General features: G+C 38.8%; 1 protein-coding gene across 5 annotated transcripts in view; it reads left to right on the plus strand.

Annotated features, from left to right (window-relative positions):
• Window positions 1-17883, plus strand: part of CECR2 (CECR2 histone acetyl-lysine reader) — a 174277-nt gene that overhangs the window by 99510 nt on the left and 56884 nt on the right. For all 5 annotated transcript variants that reach the window (XM_072799638.1, XM_072799639.1, XM_072799642.1 and 2 more), the window contains exon 2: window positions 7538-7632. In XM_072799638.1, the coding sequence (XP_072655739.1) occupies window positions 7538-7632 (95 nt within the window). The remainder of the gene's footprint in view (window positions 1-7537; window positions 7633-17883) is intronic.

A 17883-nucleotide genomic window follows, 5' to 3' on the forward strand; every position in this document is an offset into this window, starting at 1 on the left:
CTTTTCTAGATTTACCCATTTATTGGTATAATTAGTATTTTCTAGTTTGCCTAATATTTTAGGGTAGCAGTCATTTGTGGGGAGAAGCTATTTTGGTTTCGTTTCTGTTACCCAGCAGCATAGTCAGTGACACAGCTGTTTCATGGATGGTTGAGAGGAATGATATGGTTGCAGCAAAGCAGCAATACAGACCTGCTGGCCTTTGGGGACTCCTGGGATAAATCGCTTGGCCAACTGAAAGTGTTTTAATAGCCAGTTTCAGGTCCCTCACCATTATACCCACTCGAGCTGATTTATACTTTACAGTCTAAATTGGCATGGGGCAGGCCTTTGGGATTAAATTAATTTATACCAAGTTAGAAAGCATCAGCTGCCAGAGTCAGGGATGCCTTCTGGAGGCGCGTGTGCTGACTTCTTCATGTATTCTGCGCTCACACTCCAGGCATTCTCTCTTGGAAAGCAGCTGGGAGACTCCTTCAGGAAGGCCTGCTTTGCATCTCCTTTGTGTAAGCGCCATTCTGGGTCCTATACAGAAGCCCTGGTCTTTGCCTGAGACACCACATTGCAGTTGGTCCTTGTGCAAATTAGGAGGATTTGTAACCTTCTAAAATCAAATACAGCATCTATGATTCTTTTATCCTGAGGCCTTTTTTGCCTCCTTAAAGTAAACTCAAAGGAATTACTGTGCCCAAATAACAGTAGTACAAATCTGTGGTCCTGATTCTTGGACGTTAAAGAAAAGAAAGTTTGTCTGTCTTTACCACCTTCCTTAGTAAAAGATCAAAGAAAATTCCTGGAGATTAGAAGTGTGTCAAACAATAGAAAGCTACCTTTAATGTTATTTAAGAAAAGATATTAAGTGAATAGTTGTTATACATTAATGGAATTGGTAATGTTCTTTCTGTGTCATTTGTCTCCAGTCTAGAAATCATCTTAGTTTATTAGGCAAGTGGGACTTTTTTTTTTTTTTTAAGATTTTGTTTATTTATTCATGAGAGACACAGAGAGAGAGAGAGAGAGAGAGAGAGAGAGAGGCAGAGAGGGAAGCAGGCTCCCTGCAGGGAGCCTGACACGGGACTGGATCCTGGGGTCACACCCCTGGCTGAAGGCAGTGCTAACTGGTGAGCCACCCGGGCTGCCCCAAGTGGGAGTTTTTAAGGTAAAGAATTGTTAACAAGTGTTTTTCCATCACCTATGCTAAAGGCCCTATTTCTTTCTCATTGCCAATCAGGGTTTGAAGCTGTTGCCCTCACTCAGTCCTGAGTTCTTCTCTGAGCAGCCACCGCCTGTTCTTGAGGGTAGAGGAGGTGGAAGGATGTTAAACAGACTTGTCCCTAATGAACTGTGACGCCAGCTGCAAAGAGGACAAATCCTGTTACTCCCTCCAGCTACTCTCTGAAGCTACAGAGGAGCCATAGGACCAGGTCCCCCTTCTCCTAAACGATTGGCCGAGCTATCTGCTCCCCCACCCCTTCCTCTTCAGTCCCAGAGCATTTTGGCAAAGTTCAGATTTCTGTGCTCACAGCTCAGTGCCCACAGTGAAAAGGAAATACAAAAGGGGAGGAGAGAAAGTGTGTGTGGGGGGAGGGGTATTTTAGGAGGGTAGTCCTTATTTATTCCCTTGCTTCTAAGACTCTAAGCTCTGGGTTTGAAGGCCTAAGTAGCAAAGCTTTGAATAACCTGGGTTTCCAAATAATTCCTTGGAGAACTGTTGGGTTTTTATTGGCTTATGAACATGGTAGGCTGTGTATTAAAAGGATTTTAATTTCTGTTAAGAAACCTGAATTTTGAAAAGACCACTTTCTATCTCTTCAGTCTTTGCTTCCCCCCCACACACACACACTTTCATTGTAATCAAGATGAAATAATTGTAATATTAGCATGTTGTGGAATATTTACGGTGTGCCAGGCTCCACTGGCTTTTATAAGCATTGCTTCATAATAATCATTACAAAATCCTTGGTGGTAGTTACTTTTAGTGCGACAATTTTTTTCTGAATTGTGGTAAAAAACGTAATATAAAACTTGTCATCTTAGCCATTTTTAAGTGCACAATTCAGTAGTGTTAAGTATATTCACACTGTTGTGAAACAGAACTCCAGAACTTTTTCTTTTTTACTATACCCACTAAAGTGAAAAATTAACTGATAAGCAAGTTATTCTGTTCAGCAGGATTAAAATTGCTTTCCTGTTACCCATCTTCTTTGCTGTCATTCTATAGCATTCTTAATCTTTGTTTCACCATAGGGTGAAAACTGAGGCCTATATTAGTGTGCCTTGGTTTATGCATGTAGTACCAACTGCTGGTGTTAACTGTAACTAAGGGGAAGGAGAAAGGTGGGAGAAGCTTGCCCTCCAGGGGATTTATCACCTATTCTTCATTGTAATCTTTACCAATTCTGCATTTTTAGTTCTGCTGAGCTAGAGGGGAAAACTTCACTGATAACTTTGTCACCTTACAAGTCACCATGAACCCTGCATATTTTTTGGTGGGTTATGTAGATAGCTGCTGATTTATGAAGCACAATATAGAAGTACATTTGAAAAGCAGTTTTATATTTTGAGCCCATTTTCTTACTGATTTCTGAGTTTACTGTATTCCATGAGTAAAATGGTGGTAGGCAAGGGCGAGGTGTTGAATTTTATTTGTAAATATCAGAGTTCCTCTCGATACTTGTGTCATTTGAGGAGCAATTCAAGCCTGCTCAGTTCTCCTTGGAAGAGCTGATCCAACATCCCTGAAACTCTGCCTTTCTGTGTAACCGCTTTCCCCAGTTGTTAACTCATTAGATCATGGCTGTGCTAAGAAAAGGAAACCTAGGTTCACTGCGGAGAATTTTTTACCAATGCCCTTTAGCCTGCCCATCACAGTTGAGTATTGAACAAGAGCACTTAATATTCTTTTTTCGAATTAAGATAAGGATGTTACTCCCTAGTTTCTGCTGATGATGTTAAGTAAGAAAACTATGGTTGAATCACCAAGGAAGCCTGTTTACTGAGGCAGGCAGAAAATATAGTGAAACAATTTTGTCTTTCCTTCTTTTTCTTTTTTAAATTTCAGATTCACAGATTTTATTAATCCGTGTTTTTAGTTCATGACACATTCTATCATCATTGGTCTACGAATGTTTTTGCTTTATTCATTTATAAGTGATACCATCTGTGAAAATAGCATCCATCAGAGTTAGAACATCATCAGTATCAATGTTGCTCTCTCATTCAGTCTTCTACTTCCCAGCACCTATGGGAATTTTTAAAAATACAAATAGGAAATAAAAATTTCCCTTGATTGGGAATCCCTGGGTGGCTCAGCGGTTTGGCGCTTGCCTTTGGCCCAGGGCGCAATCCTGGAGTCCCGGGATCGAGTCCTGCGTCGGGCTCCTGGCATGGAGCCTGCTTCTTCCTCCTCCTGTGTCTCTGTCTCTGTCTGTCTCTCTCTCTCTCTCTAATAAATAAATAAATCTTTTAAAAAATTTTCCCTTGATTTATTGAAGAAAATAGAGATGTGTTATACAAATTAATAATTTTAACTATTGGGCATGTATTTTAAGATAAGCTGTTCTTACGTTTACTAATTGTAAATTGACTTACTAATTTTGATCTCTGCTAACTGCCACAGGTTAACAAGATGTTAGTTAACTTGAAAATAAATAACCTAATGTAAGTAGAGTGTGGGTTTAAGAACATCATATCTTTTGGCCATATCACTCTTTTTTTTTTTTTTTTTTTGCCATATCACTCTTAATCTTTGTAGGTCTCAGTTTTTATTTTGTCCTGGAATACCTTGCTTCATTCTAATTTGTCAGTAATTCTATTTGATGACTCTCTGGGAGCAGTAATAAAAGGATATTGGCAGTTGATATTGTTTGGAAAACACTGTAACCAGAAATTTCATGTTATATCCTCACATTCTAAATAGATTTATTGCCAGAAATGACATTCTTCTGTAAGGCCCAAATGACTCACTCTGATAGAAACAGAAACATATTCTTATCAAGCATTCACACCTAAGGGAGAAGGGAATGCCTGTGGGTGGGGGAAGTGCATAGAAAAGAAAGGGAATTCATAATAGAACTTTAACTGCTCTTTTAGGAGTGACATTTTTTTCCCTTTTTGTTTTCTTTTTTTGGAGTTTCAGCATAAAAATTAATGCAGATTTTACATTTTGCTTTGTAGTGTGACTGTTTTATAAAATTACCGTTTTAAATTACTACTAGGACGCCTGGGTGCCTCAGCGATTGAGTGTCTGCCTTTGGCTTAGGGCGTGATTCGTGAGTCCCAGGATGGAGCCCACTTCTCCTCCCTCTGCCTGTCTCCCCCCCCCCCCCCCCATCTCATGAATAAATAAAATCTTCAAAAATAAATAAATAAAAAATTATTTACTACTGAATAAAAGTGATCGACATGTATCCTGCTTCTAGGAATCCTGGCATACCTTCACAGAGATTTATGACAAACTTTTACTTAGTTTAGCCTTTACTTAGTAAAGCCTTCCCAGTTCTTATCTCTTCAAATGTGGACTTTATCATAGTTTAATTTGGTGCTTTTCTTTAAAAACACTAAAAAGCATCTGACTATAGCACTTTTAATCAAGAAACACGTCGTACTCTTTAATTTACACTGATGAGGACAGAACCTCAGCAGGAGTGTGTAACAATTTGTGACCATACAGTGTTGAAGATGTTGCTGGAGAAACCAGCAAAGTGGAACTCAGCTAGGAAGATTTTATAGATAAAAGTTTTTCATGTAAAGGACCTGTTACAGTATGGCTTTGGAGGAGGGATTTCTTTCTGCTTAGGCAGAATGGTACATTTGAGGGCTTGGTTGGGAGTGGTGGAAGTGGGTTATTAGAGCTGTTAAAGCCATCAGGCTTTCTAGCATAGAGCACATGGGCCAGTAGGAAGCAGCTTACTCTGTGGGAAGAGCCCTGGATGGAGTGGTTGGTGTTTCACTTGGTCCTGGCACTGTTTTGCTAAGTACAACAGGAGATGCCAGTTAACCTTCCTGGGCCTAGTTTATTTATCCTTCAATTGAGAGAGTTGAAATAGTATAATCTGTAATATATCTTCCAGCCTATGATTCAGTAATTCTGGCTTCTCTATCAAATGAGATGGCCTGGGACTTTGTGTTTCAAGAGTTCGGCTTCTGTTATAATTGCAATTTGCTTTGGAGTCTTGCCCAGTGACCAAACATAAAATATGAACCATTCAAATCTTCCCTTGCTGTTGCATCACATTTATTTCTATCTGATCTTGAATTCGTGTTTTTCCCCGTTGCTGCTATTTCTCTCATTTAAGTCCTTCAGAATCTTTATCCCAGGCTCTTGCTTGTGGTTAACCTCACCTCGCACCCTCTGCCACTAGAATCCCTCTTAAATACACAACAGCTAGAGAAGTATCACTGTGTCTTTTCCTCAATAAAAATAATTGTAATGAGTCTCCATTGTTTTCCAAAGAAACACCAAACTCATTAGCTCAGTATCCAGTACTCACATTACTTCCCCTCATATAATCTACAGAATAGTTAAAATGAAGCAGCTGTCTTCTTGGTGGCCTTGCTCCCTGTGTCATCTGCACCTGCTCATGCTCTGTTTCTCCCCCCATTGCCACCCAGCCACAATTTTCCCACTGCAGGTACTACCATCTTCATGCAGTGTTTTAGGCTTCCCACAGCCACAAGTAGTCCTTTTCTTCTCAATTCCCATTGCACCCATAGCACCTTTTGTGTACCTAATAGTGCTAATTGGTTGGTTTGTCTATCTGTTTTTGTACTCATCTCTCCAAACTAAGCTCCTCAGTGCTTAGGAAGTACTATATTATCTTACACAGGGTGGGTGCCTAGTAAATATTGGTTGAATGAGTGAATTCTGGCTAATTATAGTTCAGATCCCAGTTATCTCTGGTTGGGAGAGTTTCTTGTTTTTTGGTTGATCAGTAACTAGAATGTAGAAGAGAACTCTTCCAACAGTAATTAATAAGCTAATAGAAGAATAAGAACCATTGCTATAGATATAATTCCCAGGTTTATAATTAAGGCAAGCAAAACATTTGCAAGCCTCAGCCTTGCAGTCTTTGAATTTTGAGTTTCATTCACCTGTGTTTTAAGGCAGCACAGGCTAGATGAACCTTTTCTGGTGAACCACCTCATGGTAGTTTCTATTTTGCTTATTTGTGTCCATTAGTTTGCTGAGCAGTTTTTTGTCCTATGAAGGTTTTATTTTACTTAAAAAAAAAAAAAAAAAAAGATTTATTTATTTGAGAGAGGGAGAGAATCTCAAGTAGACTCCTGTTCACAGATCCCACTACAGGGCTCTGTCTCACCACCCTGCGATCACAACCCAAGCCAAAACCAAGAGTTAGATGCTTGACTGTGCCACCAAGGTACCTCTATATTATGAAGGTTTTAGAGGGAGTGTTTACAAACTTGAGAATTAAAAAAAAAATAAATGAAACCATTAAAATAATTTACATAATTTTATTACAATTATTAGCAAAACGATAATGTTTTTATAGTAGCGGCAGAATCCCCTGTTAAGTATGCACTGCTGTGTAATTGGTATTTAGGTCAGAAATTGTTTCTTATGCACACACATCTCATGCTTTCAGAACCATTAATACGAGAGCCTTCAAAGCTTGGTTTTTTTCTGTGTTTATAGATCTGGTGATGATTAGTAAAAGCAGAGCAGACCTTGGAAAATAGCTTGCATGCAGAATGCAAGCATTCTGGTTGAAACAGTGCTGTCAAACTTTTTTTCTCAAGAGCTGAGGACTTAGAACAAATTCCATCATCTTAGGAAATACTGGTTTATTATGGGAGTTTGAAAGGAGAAACAGGATCTCCTAAAATTTCCCACCATCACTTTGTCCCAGCAGCTCCTTGTCAATTTAGTCTTGTTCAGAATGCTAGATCTTTGGCATTGTCTGCTTGAGTCCCAAGGAAAGCAAATACATCTCACCTAGGATTAAACCATTAACATAGACATTACCTCACTTCTCTCTAGATGATGTAAGATTCAGCTCAGTTCTAGCAATCTCCTGTCATTAGTCACTTAAGTGTAGCCTCCTCAAAATAAGAATTCTTAACTATATTGCTCATTTACCAGTGCTTTTCTTCAATAAACATAGTGATTCTATAAAGCAATTGATTTACCTGTTAAAACTGTTAGGGGGATGAAGAATACTTTTTAATCACATATTTGTGACTTTCTTGTCATTAACGTAGAAGGCATTATAGCATATTTATATAAGTTAAGCTCTTTGATAATTATGCAGCTACCATTGACTTACAAAAAGAGATATATGTATGATTTTTCTGGTATGCAGAGAAATGGAATGGAGCAATGGGAGAAATAAACCCAATGGAAAAACAAAAGTTGAACTCTGCTCTTCCAGCAGTAACTGTGAGAGGAAAGGCAAGCAGTTTGGCTACACTGACCCTATAGCGGGTTGGAGAGTGATATTGATAGTGTGGGTGGTAGGAAGGAGGGACAGGTGGATTTTAAGAAATCTTTCTAATCTCTCTCTCTCCTCCTCCATAGGAGTTAGAAGCAGCTCTTCACAGAGATGATGTAGAGTTTATCAGTGACCTGATCGCCTGCCTGCTTCAGGGCTGCTATCAACGAAGGGATATCACGTGAGTAATCCTGATTTTACTACATATTTTATGTAGAAAGAACTAATTGACGAGGTGCAGTGATGTTTCATCTCTCCTGTAACAAACTAGAACTGATCGTTAGTGGTATTTACAAATGGATTCCTCAGCTCTGTGTGTGACTCCTTCTGCAGTTCAGTTTTATTATAATCCTTGAGTTTATTTCAATCTGACAAGTCTATTTTCCTTAGTCTTGGATCCACCAGTTAACATAATCAAGTGTAGACTTCTTTTAGTTTATGCCCTTCTTTGTGATTTTTACAGAAATATAGCTTCTTGCAGTATTTGTAAAATGCCTAACTGGGGCAGCCCAGGTGGCTCAGCAGTTTAGTGCCACCTTCGGTCCAGGGTATGATCCTGGAGACCCCAGATCAAGTCCCACGTCAGGCTCCCTTCATGGAGCTGCTTCTCCCTCTGCCTGTGTCTCTGCCCACCCCCACCCCCCACCCCCATCCCCACCCTGTGTGTGTCTCTCATGAATAAATAAATAAAATCTTTAAAAAATAAAATACCTAACAAATTAAAACTAGATTTTACTACATTTCTACCACCTGGGTATCTTATGTTGTTCATATAACCAGTAGCATAATTTTAGTTTATTTATTTATTTTTAAAGATTTTATTTATTTATTCACGAGAGACACAGAGAGAGGCAGAGACACAGGCAGAGGGAGAAACAGGCTTCATGCAGGGAGCCCAATGTGGAACTCAATCCTGGGTCTCCACAATCACAATTCCTGGGCTGAAGGCTGCGCTAAACCGCTGAGTTACCAGAGCTGCCCAGTAGCATAATTTTAATATGGAGCTTCTAGGCTCCTTCACACCATAACTCCCAAGTAAACTGCTCTCCAATACATTTGAGATGTATAGACATTTAGAGCAAAATTTTATGTGTCAACAAATAAAGGATCTTTTCGATAAGGACTCATTCCTTGTTTTGACCCTAACTTGACATCCATTTTCTCTGCTACTACATTTCTGTATAGGGCGGAACTATATAGAGCTCACTCTTAGAAAGCTGAGACAAAATGGTTTTCCAGTTTTCAGCCCTCCAGTGACATGCAAGGCAGGGGTTTGGGGTGTTATGGATTATATTTTTCATACAGGTAAAAGTGGTATCTCAAATACTTCTGTTCTATTAAATTTACTCTTAGATATCTGTTAGGGCTGGGAAACTAGGCCCAATACTAATGTGCAGTAAACTTGTCATTACAAGATGAGTAAGAGATTGATGAAATGCCATCTTCTTCAGGGTGGAAGTTGGTAACCCTCAAAGGAGAGTTATTCCTCCCAGACTCATTGTGCTAATATAATGACTTTTTCCCAAGAATACCCAGATGGTTTTACTAGACAAAGAATAGATGAAAGGTGAAGAATCCATCTACTGTTTTGCTACTTGAATATGGTAATTAAGTTCTTCAATTCTTTTATAGGGCAATGGCTTTGAAGCACAGTTTTAATACTGTGATGTAATTTTACATTTTGTATCTTGCATCTTTTCAATATAACTTATTTTTCTTAAACAAGCTTTCCTTTAAACATAATTGTCAGGGATCCCTAGGTGGCGCAGCGGTTTGGCGCCTGCCTTTGGCCTAGGGCGCGATCCTGGAGACCCAGGATCGAATCCCACATCGGGCTCCCGGTGCATGGAGCCTGCTTCTCCCTCTGCCTGTGTCTCTGCCTCTCTCTCTCTCTCTCTCTCTGTGACTATCATAAATAAATAAAATTTAAAAAAAAAAAAAAAAAAAAAAAAAACATAATTGTCAAATCAATTTGATAGCTAGACATTTGTGCCTAGCTTTTAACTGTTGTAAACAGGCTACAATGCATAGCTTTGGACATAAAAGTTTGCACACCAAGTGAATGATCTCCTTAGTTGAAATTTCTGGAACTGTGACTACTCAGAAGAAATGTCCTTTTAAGATTTTTTTTTTTTTAAGATTTTAATTATTTACTCATGAGAGAGAGAGAGAGAGGCAGAGACACAGGCAGAGGGAGAAGCAGGCTCCATGCAGGGAGCCTGATATGGGACTTGATCCCCAGTCTCTAGGATCACATCCTGGGCTGAAGGTGGCGCTAAACCGCTGAGCCACCTGGGCTGCCCATCCTTTTAAGATTTTTTTTTTTTTTTTTTTTTTTTTTTTCCTTTTAAGATTTTTAAAGTAAATTTGCCAGGCTGCCCAACACAAAGGTTGTTCCATTTTAGCCTTGAATCTTCATGGCATGAAGGTATCTGCCTAAACCTTCATCTGGACATTACTCACTATTTGCTGGGCAGCAGGTACTGGTAGAACAGACATTCTCATGGCCTTCATGGTATTTATAGTAAGTATTCTTATGCAGTGAAGGTCCACTAGTAATTACAGCAATAGTTATGTAATTACAAATTATATAATCACTGTGATAAACGTTCTAAAGTAAAAATACAGAATGTAAACAGCATATAACCTCCTGTGAGTAAATGACACATGAACTGAGCCTTCATACTTGGGCTTACTTAGGCCAGTCCTCATATTTTATAAGGCATAATAAGTGAGTGAGTGAGTGAGTGAGTGAGTGAATGAATGAATGAATGAAACCACCAACTATTTGCAGGTAGAAGGAGTGAGAACCCTAGAGTAGAGCCTAGAGATTATAGAGTAGAAGATCCCACATGGCTCAGAAACATGATCTGAGTGGCATGGTCCTTCCTGGTCCCTAGGTGTTAGATACTAATTTGTTGCCAATATCTAAAATGAGATTTCACCTTTCAAATCCCAATTTATAACACTTAGAAAATATCTAATGGTTTACCTATGAAGACAACCACCATCTGGAGGGCAAACAGGGTCTGGTCTGCCTCAGTACTTCACATTCCTAATTACTCTCCCTTGCAGAAGCTGCTTGTCTCTCATCCTCTGTTGTGTTCATGTGGCCTGCCTTACCTTTTTTTTATTTTACTTGACTATCTCCTGCACACATTTCAGCTAAGGGAATTCAATAAGCACAAAAGAAATTGGAGCCTAATAGGCTTTGTAGGCTAAGTTTAAAATGTAGGGGCTGGGGATCCGTGGGTTGCTCAGTGGTTTAGCACCTGCCTTCAGCCCAGGGCGTGATCCTGGAGTCCCAGAATCCAGTCCCACATGGGGCTCCCTACATGGAGCCTCCTTCTCCCTCTGCCTATGTCTCTGCCTCTCTCTCTTTCTCTTTTTCTGTGTGTGTGTGTGTGTGTGTGTGTGTGTGTGTGTGTCATGAGTAAATAAATAAAATCTTTAGAAAGAAAAAAGTGTGGGATATAGGGACACCTGGGTGGCTCAGTGGTTGAGTGTGTCTGCCTTTGGCTCAGATTGTGATCCTGAGGTCCTCTGATTTAGTCCCACATTGGGCTCCCCGCAGGGAACCTGCTTCTCACTCTGCCTATGTTTCTGCATCTCTCTGTGTCTCTCTTGAATAAATAAATATAAAATCTTTAGGGAGAAAAAAAAGAATCTGGCTTCAGTTTAGCTGGGTGTGTTTAACATAGGATTGCTTAGAGACTGCCATCAAGGTACCCAGGACGTTGAGTGGGGCAAGTATCCGTGTATTTGTTTTCTGTTGCTGCGTAACAAGGTTCTCCAAGTCTATGTGAGGCTCATCTGGATCTTCTGCTCAGTTTCCTACAGGGCTATAATCAGGGCATCAGCCAGGCTATGTTCTATTCTAGAGGCTTACCTGGGGAGCAATCCACGTTCATTCAGGGTGACAGCAGAGTCATTTCCTTGCAGTAGTAGGACTGAGGCCCTTATTTCTTGCCGGCTGTTGACTGGGAGCTGCTGTTAGCTCCCACAGGTAACTGACAATCTCTTTACCACTTTGCCTCTTACTGTGTAGCTGTTTGTTTCTTCAAAGTCAGCAGGAAAAAAGCTCTTGTCTGCCAGGAGAGAATCTTACATGATATAATCATGGGAGTGAAATCCTTTTGCCATATTATGTTGATTAGAAACAAGGTATAGACAGTCTGTCATTCTTATAACGTGATTTTTATGGGCAGCCTGCGTGGCTCAGCAGCTTAGCGCCGCCTTCGGTCCAGGGCGTGATCCTGGAGACCTGGGATCCAGTCCCATGTCAGGCTCCCTGCATGGAGCCTGCTTCTCCCTATCTGCCTGGGTCTCTTTCTCTCTCTCTCTCTCTCTCTCTCTCTCTTCTTTCTTTATGAATAAATAAATAAAATCTTGAAAAAAAAAGAAAAGGTGATTTTATGAGGGTGTGAATACCAGGAGGCAGAAGTCATTCTGGGCCTCCTAAAGGCTGCCTGCTATACATGCTTTTATCATATTGACCATATTTTCCAGAACAAAACTAAATAATAATGGTAAGATGTATGCTTGCATCTAATTACATTTAGTTATTAATATTTAATAAATTGTGTGGTTACTTTGATTTTGTGTGTGTGTGTGTGTGTGTGGACAAAAAACAATTGACTTTTGGGTAATCATATTTAGTTTTAAAGGATCCTATAAGCCTACGTGTATATTTGAATTATATATACATATATAAATTATATCTATTTCACATAAAAATATAAGAATCATAAATATGAAAAAAAAAGAATCATAAATATGTGTGTGTGAATTATCAGTGAGAGGTTTTGATTTATTGTAAATGGGAGTAAATGGCTGTAACCAACTTGTTCATCATTTAATTTTATTCCTCCCATACTTACCATTAGTCTCTACCATAAATTGTAGAATGAGTATATACTTACTTTGATAATGTTTCCTATAAAAGTAATTAGTTTGGAAATAGTGGATATTTTGCAGAGTATTTTTTATTTAGATGCCACCTTTTCCCATCGTTCATTATATTTTCACTTGTGTTCATTTCATTTTTTGCATTCCCCTTGTAAAGTAAAGAAGAGATGGTATGAGGTCATCTCCTAGATTAATAAGATCTCATTTTATAGGGAAGGAAACATACCTAGACCGTTTATCAGGTCATGTACCTAGTTAGAAGATGAATAATAGCAAGATAAAGTACAAAAAAATGAAAGATAAATTTCAGTAAATTAAATTAAAATAAATTAACTTTATTGAATAATAAAATCTGGATTTTAGGCCTGTAACTTGGTCCCTTTTGTGGTTTTTCTTCTTACCATAAAATTAAGGAATTTTTGCAGTATAATAAAGAAGATTTTTGAAGAAACAAGTGTTGGTGAGGATGTGGAAAAAAGGAACCCTCTTATACTGTTGGTGGGAATGCAGACTGGTGCAGCCACTGTGGAAAACACTATGGAGGCTCCCCAAAGCTTAAATTAGAACTACCCTTTGATGTAATAATCGCACTACTGGGTATTTACCCAAAGAATGCAAAAACACAAATTGTAAAGGATATATACACCCCTGTGTTTATTGCAGCATTAACTAAATAGCCATATTTTGGAATCAGCCCATGTATCCATCAATAAGTGAATGGATAAAAAAGATGTGTGTATACATACAATGGAATATCAGCTATTAAAAAAAGAATGAACTCTCTATTTCTGTCATCATTCCATGCCACCATAATGGTGTGCATGAATGTCCTGGCAATGCTCTCAAGAGCATTAACAATGCTCAAAGGAGATCCACGTTCTTATTAGGACATGATTCAAAATCATTGTTCAGTTTCTCATTGTGATGATGAAGCATGGTTACATTGGCATATTTGAAATCATTGATTATAGAGCTGGGTAAATTGTTGTGACGTCAGAGGCAGGTAAAACACGTGTGGAGTATCAGCCCCAGATTTGATGTACAACTGAAAGATCTAGAAAAATGGCAGAGTAACCTGCTCCCGTCCTGCCAATTTGGTTTCATTGTCTTGACAACCTCAACTAGCATCATGGACCATGAAGAAGCAAGAGAAAAACACACAGGAAGGGAAATCCCGAGATTCTTTTTTCTAGGGATGTAATATATACATGCAAATAAAATGCCTCAATGGAAAAACAAAACAATGAAATATTGCTGTTTGCAATGACATGGATCAAGTCAGAAGGTGTAATGCTAAATGAAACAATTCAGTCAGAGAAGGACAGATACTATGAGGAACAAAACAAAGAAACGAAAAAACGGAGAAAATAAACCAAGAAACACTCTTTACTATAGAGAACAAACTGATGGTTGCCAGACTGGGGAGATACGTGAGCAGTGGGTGAAATAGGTGAAGGGGAGTAAGAGTATACTTACTGTGATGAGCACTGAGTAATGTGTACAATTATTGAATTACTATATTTTACATGGGAAACTGAAACTGATATGACACTGTATTTTAACTATGCTGGAATTAAAATTAAAAACTTAATAAAATTTCAAAAATTCAAGTTTTTTTTTTAAAAAATCAAATACAGTATAGAGTGGGAGTCCCCATTCCCTTCCTAAACATGGGGTACAGGATGAGCTGTACTAACTAGGTTTATTTTTCACATAGTATACCTAGAGGTAAAAATTGCATTTATATATTTCAGAATGTATTTTTCTCATCAAAATTGTTTTGGCTCTCATCACATGCAGTTGCCCAGTTTCATTCTGTCATCTGTTCCTTCTACGTCCTCTTCACAGTTTTTACCTTTGTAGACTGTACAGAGGACAGTGCATGCTCCCCTTCCACAATGCTGAATCATAGCAGCTTTTATAAATACATTTCCTCCTTATCACAACTTTGTCAGTTACTCCTACATGATTCCTTGTGAAGTGAGGGATTAATTTCTTTAAAATAAAAAGTGACCTCAGTCAAATAAAAAGTTTCAAATACTTGTAGTGGAGAAGAGAGAACGGAGTATTTCCCCTTGCCTCTTGCCAGCAGGTATTTCTTTGACTTTTCTGCTATTGAAGGAAGATATGAGAGTCTCAGATGAATGGAAGGAAAAAGAGCCCAGGGAGCTCAGTGTTTTCAATATTGACTATCCTTGGGTGTGGGGTGTGGCAGCACAGGCCTTACCAGTAGTGATGGAGTTCTTCCTTAAAAAGCAGAACCTGCTGTTAAATGCTGGGGCAAGTAGGTAAGCAGTTTTGTTTGTTTGTTTTTAAAGATTTTATTCATTCATTCATTCATGACACATAGAGAGGGAGAAGCAGGCTTCCTATGGGGAGCCTGATGCTGGACTTGATCCCAGGACCCCAGGATCACGACCTGAACCAAAGGCAGGTGCTCAAACACTGAGCCACCCAGGTGCCCCAGATTTTCAGCATTTTTCAAAGCACATTCTGCTAAACACACCTGTAAGATAGTGGAGTATTATGGAAAACATAATCGGTAATTTTTGTTTGTTTTAAATACAGGTGAAATAAAAAATATTTCTGGATGGCCAAATAAATTTGGGAACTAACAGGCACAAGATTTAGAATTAACTGTTCTGGAGTGAGGCTCTGACCTCTGCCTTTTGAAAACTTGTTATTGTTGGGGTACCTGGGTGGCTCAGTTGGTTAAATGTCTACCTTGGGCTCAGATCATGATCCTGGAATCCTGGGATCAAGCCTTACATGAGCTCCCTGGTCAGTGGGGAGTCTGTTTCTCCCTCTTCCTCTGCCCCTCCCCCCTGCTTGTGCTCTCTCTCTCTCTCTCTCTCTCAAATTTTAAAAAATCTTTTAAAAACTTGTTATTGGGATGCCTGGGTGGCTCAATGGTTTAGTGCCTGCCTTCGGCTCAGGACATAATGCTGGAGTCTCAGGATCGAGTCCCACATCGGGCTCCTTGCATGGAGCCTGCTTCTCCCTCTGCCTCTGTCTCTGCTTCTCTCTCTCTCTCTGTCTCTCATGATAAAATGAAATATTTTTTAAAAATTAAAAACTTGTTATTGATGTGTAATATATACAAAGATAATTGTATATTCTGTAGTTACACAGCTCAATGATTATTCACATTCTGAACACATCTGTATGATGAGCACCCAGACAAGAAAGACTACTACAATGGATTTTACTTTTTCCATTGAAAGGAATTGACCAAAGTGATAGTCATTTTGTCCCACAAGTGGAATCCACTAGCATTTAGAGTCAATGCATACTTTCTGAAGTTTTACCTTCATCTCATCCTATAGAAAGAGAAATTTGGACAAAGGAATGCTTGACTTTTTTGGTTCCAAGATTTACCTGTTGTGGGGAGCTAAGGCAGTTACTTGATTTCTTTGTGCCTAACTTTCCTCACCTCAGAAAGATAATAGTACCCACTAAAGTTATCATGAAGAGTAAATGAAATAATTTGTAAGAAGCCATAGAACAGTCTTGAGCTACTAATAAGTATCAATTTATTATGTCAGTAAATGCAGAAACATTCTCATAGTTTCTACACATGCTGAGTGGAAGGTAGACATTAATTCCAGCAGTTTTCCAATGTTACCTTTTTTTTTTTTTAATTTTATTTATTCATGAGAGACACAGAAGGAGAGAGAGGCAGAGACACAGGCAGGGGGAGAAGCAGACTCCATGCAGGGAGCCCGATGCGGGACTCGATCCCCAGTCTCCAGGATCACACCCTGGGCCGAAGGCGAAGGCGGCGCTAAACTGCTAAGCCACCGAGTCTGCCCGGGTCTGCACCTTTAAACCTGGGTGGCTCAGTGGTTGAGATCTGTCTTTGGCTCAGGTCGTGATCCCAAGGTCCTGGAATTGAGTCCTGCATCAGGCTCCCAACAGGGAGCCTGCTTCTCCCTCTGTGTCTCTGCCTCTCTCTGTGTCTCTCATGAATAAATAAATAAAACTTTAAAAATAAATAAAGTACACAGTTTGCCAGCCTGTTTTCAGAAAACTTAAAGATTACTATTCTAGTTTCCATTAACTCAGTCTAGTCTTTAAACTGGCTTATGGAATCCCCATTTGTTCTTGTCAAACTGAGATTTGTGCCCTTCCTTATAAAATTATACTTTTCTGTTTATCCTTACTATCCTCGGCCCCGCCGTAAATGTTTTTCAAGAACTCTTATTTAATCCTTATAATAACCTAAAATAAATTCATTTCTCATCTTTTAAGGTTGAGATATTTGAGGCACAGAAAGGTTAAATAACTTGTCCAAGATTATACAGCTGGTAATTAATAGAGGACAAATTTGTTCCCTAGCAGTGTAATCCTAGATCTCCAGCTCTTACCCACAGTTCTTTGCTATGAACAAAAGAGGATTTTGGAGCACCTGGGCGGCTCAGTCAGTTAAGTGTCTGCCTTGGGCTCAGGTCCTGATCCCAGAGTGCCAGGATTGAAACCCACATTGTGCTCCCCACTCAGCGAGTGGTCTGCTTCTCCCTCTGCTCTTCACCCCACTTGAACACATTCTCTCTCTCAAATTTTTTTTTCTCTCAAATTTTTGATACAGTAATGTGTTTTTTTGTTAACTCATTAACCTACTCTAGCAGCCCACTTTATATCTTAAGATTACTATCTTCTTAAGTATTCATGATTCTAAATGATTATTTTGAGATATTTATGGTGTCTGTAATGTGATATGAAAATACCTGATTTCTTTCGACAAAAAAATACACATACTACTATTTTTTCCTCCCCTACATTCGTAATTGAACAGAATGTAAAGTTTCAGTTATAGACTGGTTAAAAGTTGGTATTTTCTCAGCCAGGATCATGAACCACCTGACTTGTATCTGTGGACCTTTCCTTTAAGAGGTTTTTCAAATTTCAAACTAATTTGCAATTCAGAATTAGTGTCTTAGAAGTAAAAGGAACTTATAATCATTTAGTACAGTGTTTTTTTTTTTTTTTTAACCTGTGAGGAGACAGAGTAGCAAAACTGTATCTAAATTACTGGACTCTCATTTCATGTTCCGTCATGCACTGTTGTGATGTTTGCTCTCACAGATGTTTAAACATTTTCTGGGTAGCACAGTGGGATTCAGTTGCAAGTCTTCGGTTTGGCCTGGTATGATTTATATTTTTTAGAAATTTATTGTGCCTGAGGGACATTTAGAATAAAGTCTCAGTTCAAAAGTTTTTCAGGAATTTTTTAATTTTGTTACCAAGGAAGAATGGTCATGTCCATCATCTGCAGGGGATATGTTCCAAGACCCCCCATAGATGCCTGAAACTCAACAGTATTGAACCTATTGAGCGCACGCGCTCTCTCTCTCTCTCTCTCTCTCTCTCTGTATATATATATATATATATATATATATATATGCTATTTTTTCTTTATGTACTTATGATAAAGTTTAACAAATTAGGCACAGTAAAAACAAATTTAAATAAATCCTTTAAGCACAGTAAGAGACTCAACAGTAACAATAAAATAGAGCAATTA

The sequence above is a fragment of the Canis lupus genome, chromosome 25, assembly GCF_048164855.1.
Source record: "Canis lupus baileyi chromosome 25, mCanLup2.hap1, whole genome shotgun sequence".
Lineage (NCBI taxonomy): Eukaryota > Metazoa > Chordata > Mammalia > Carnivora > Canidae > Canis > Canis lupus.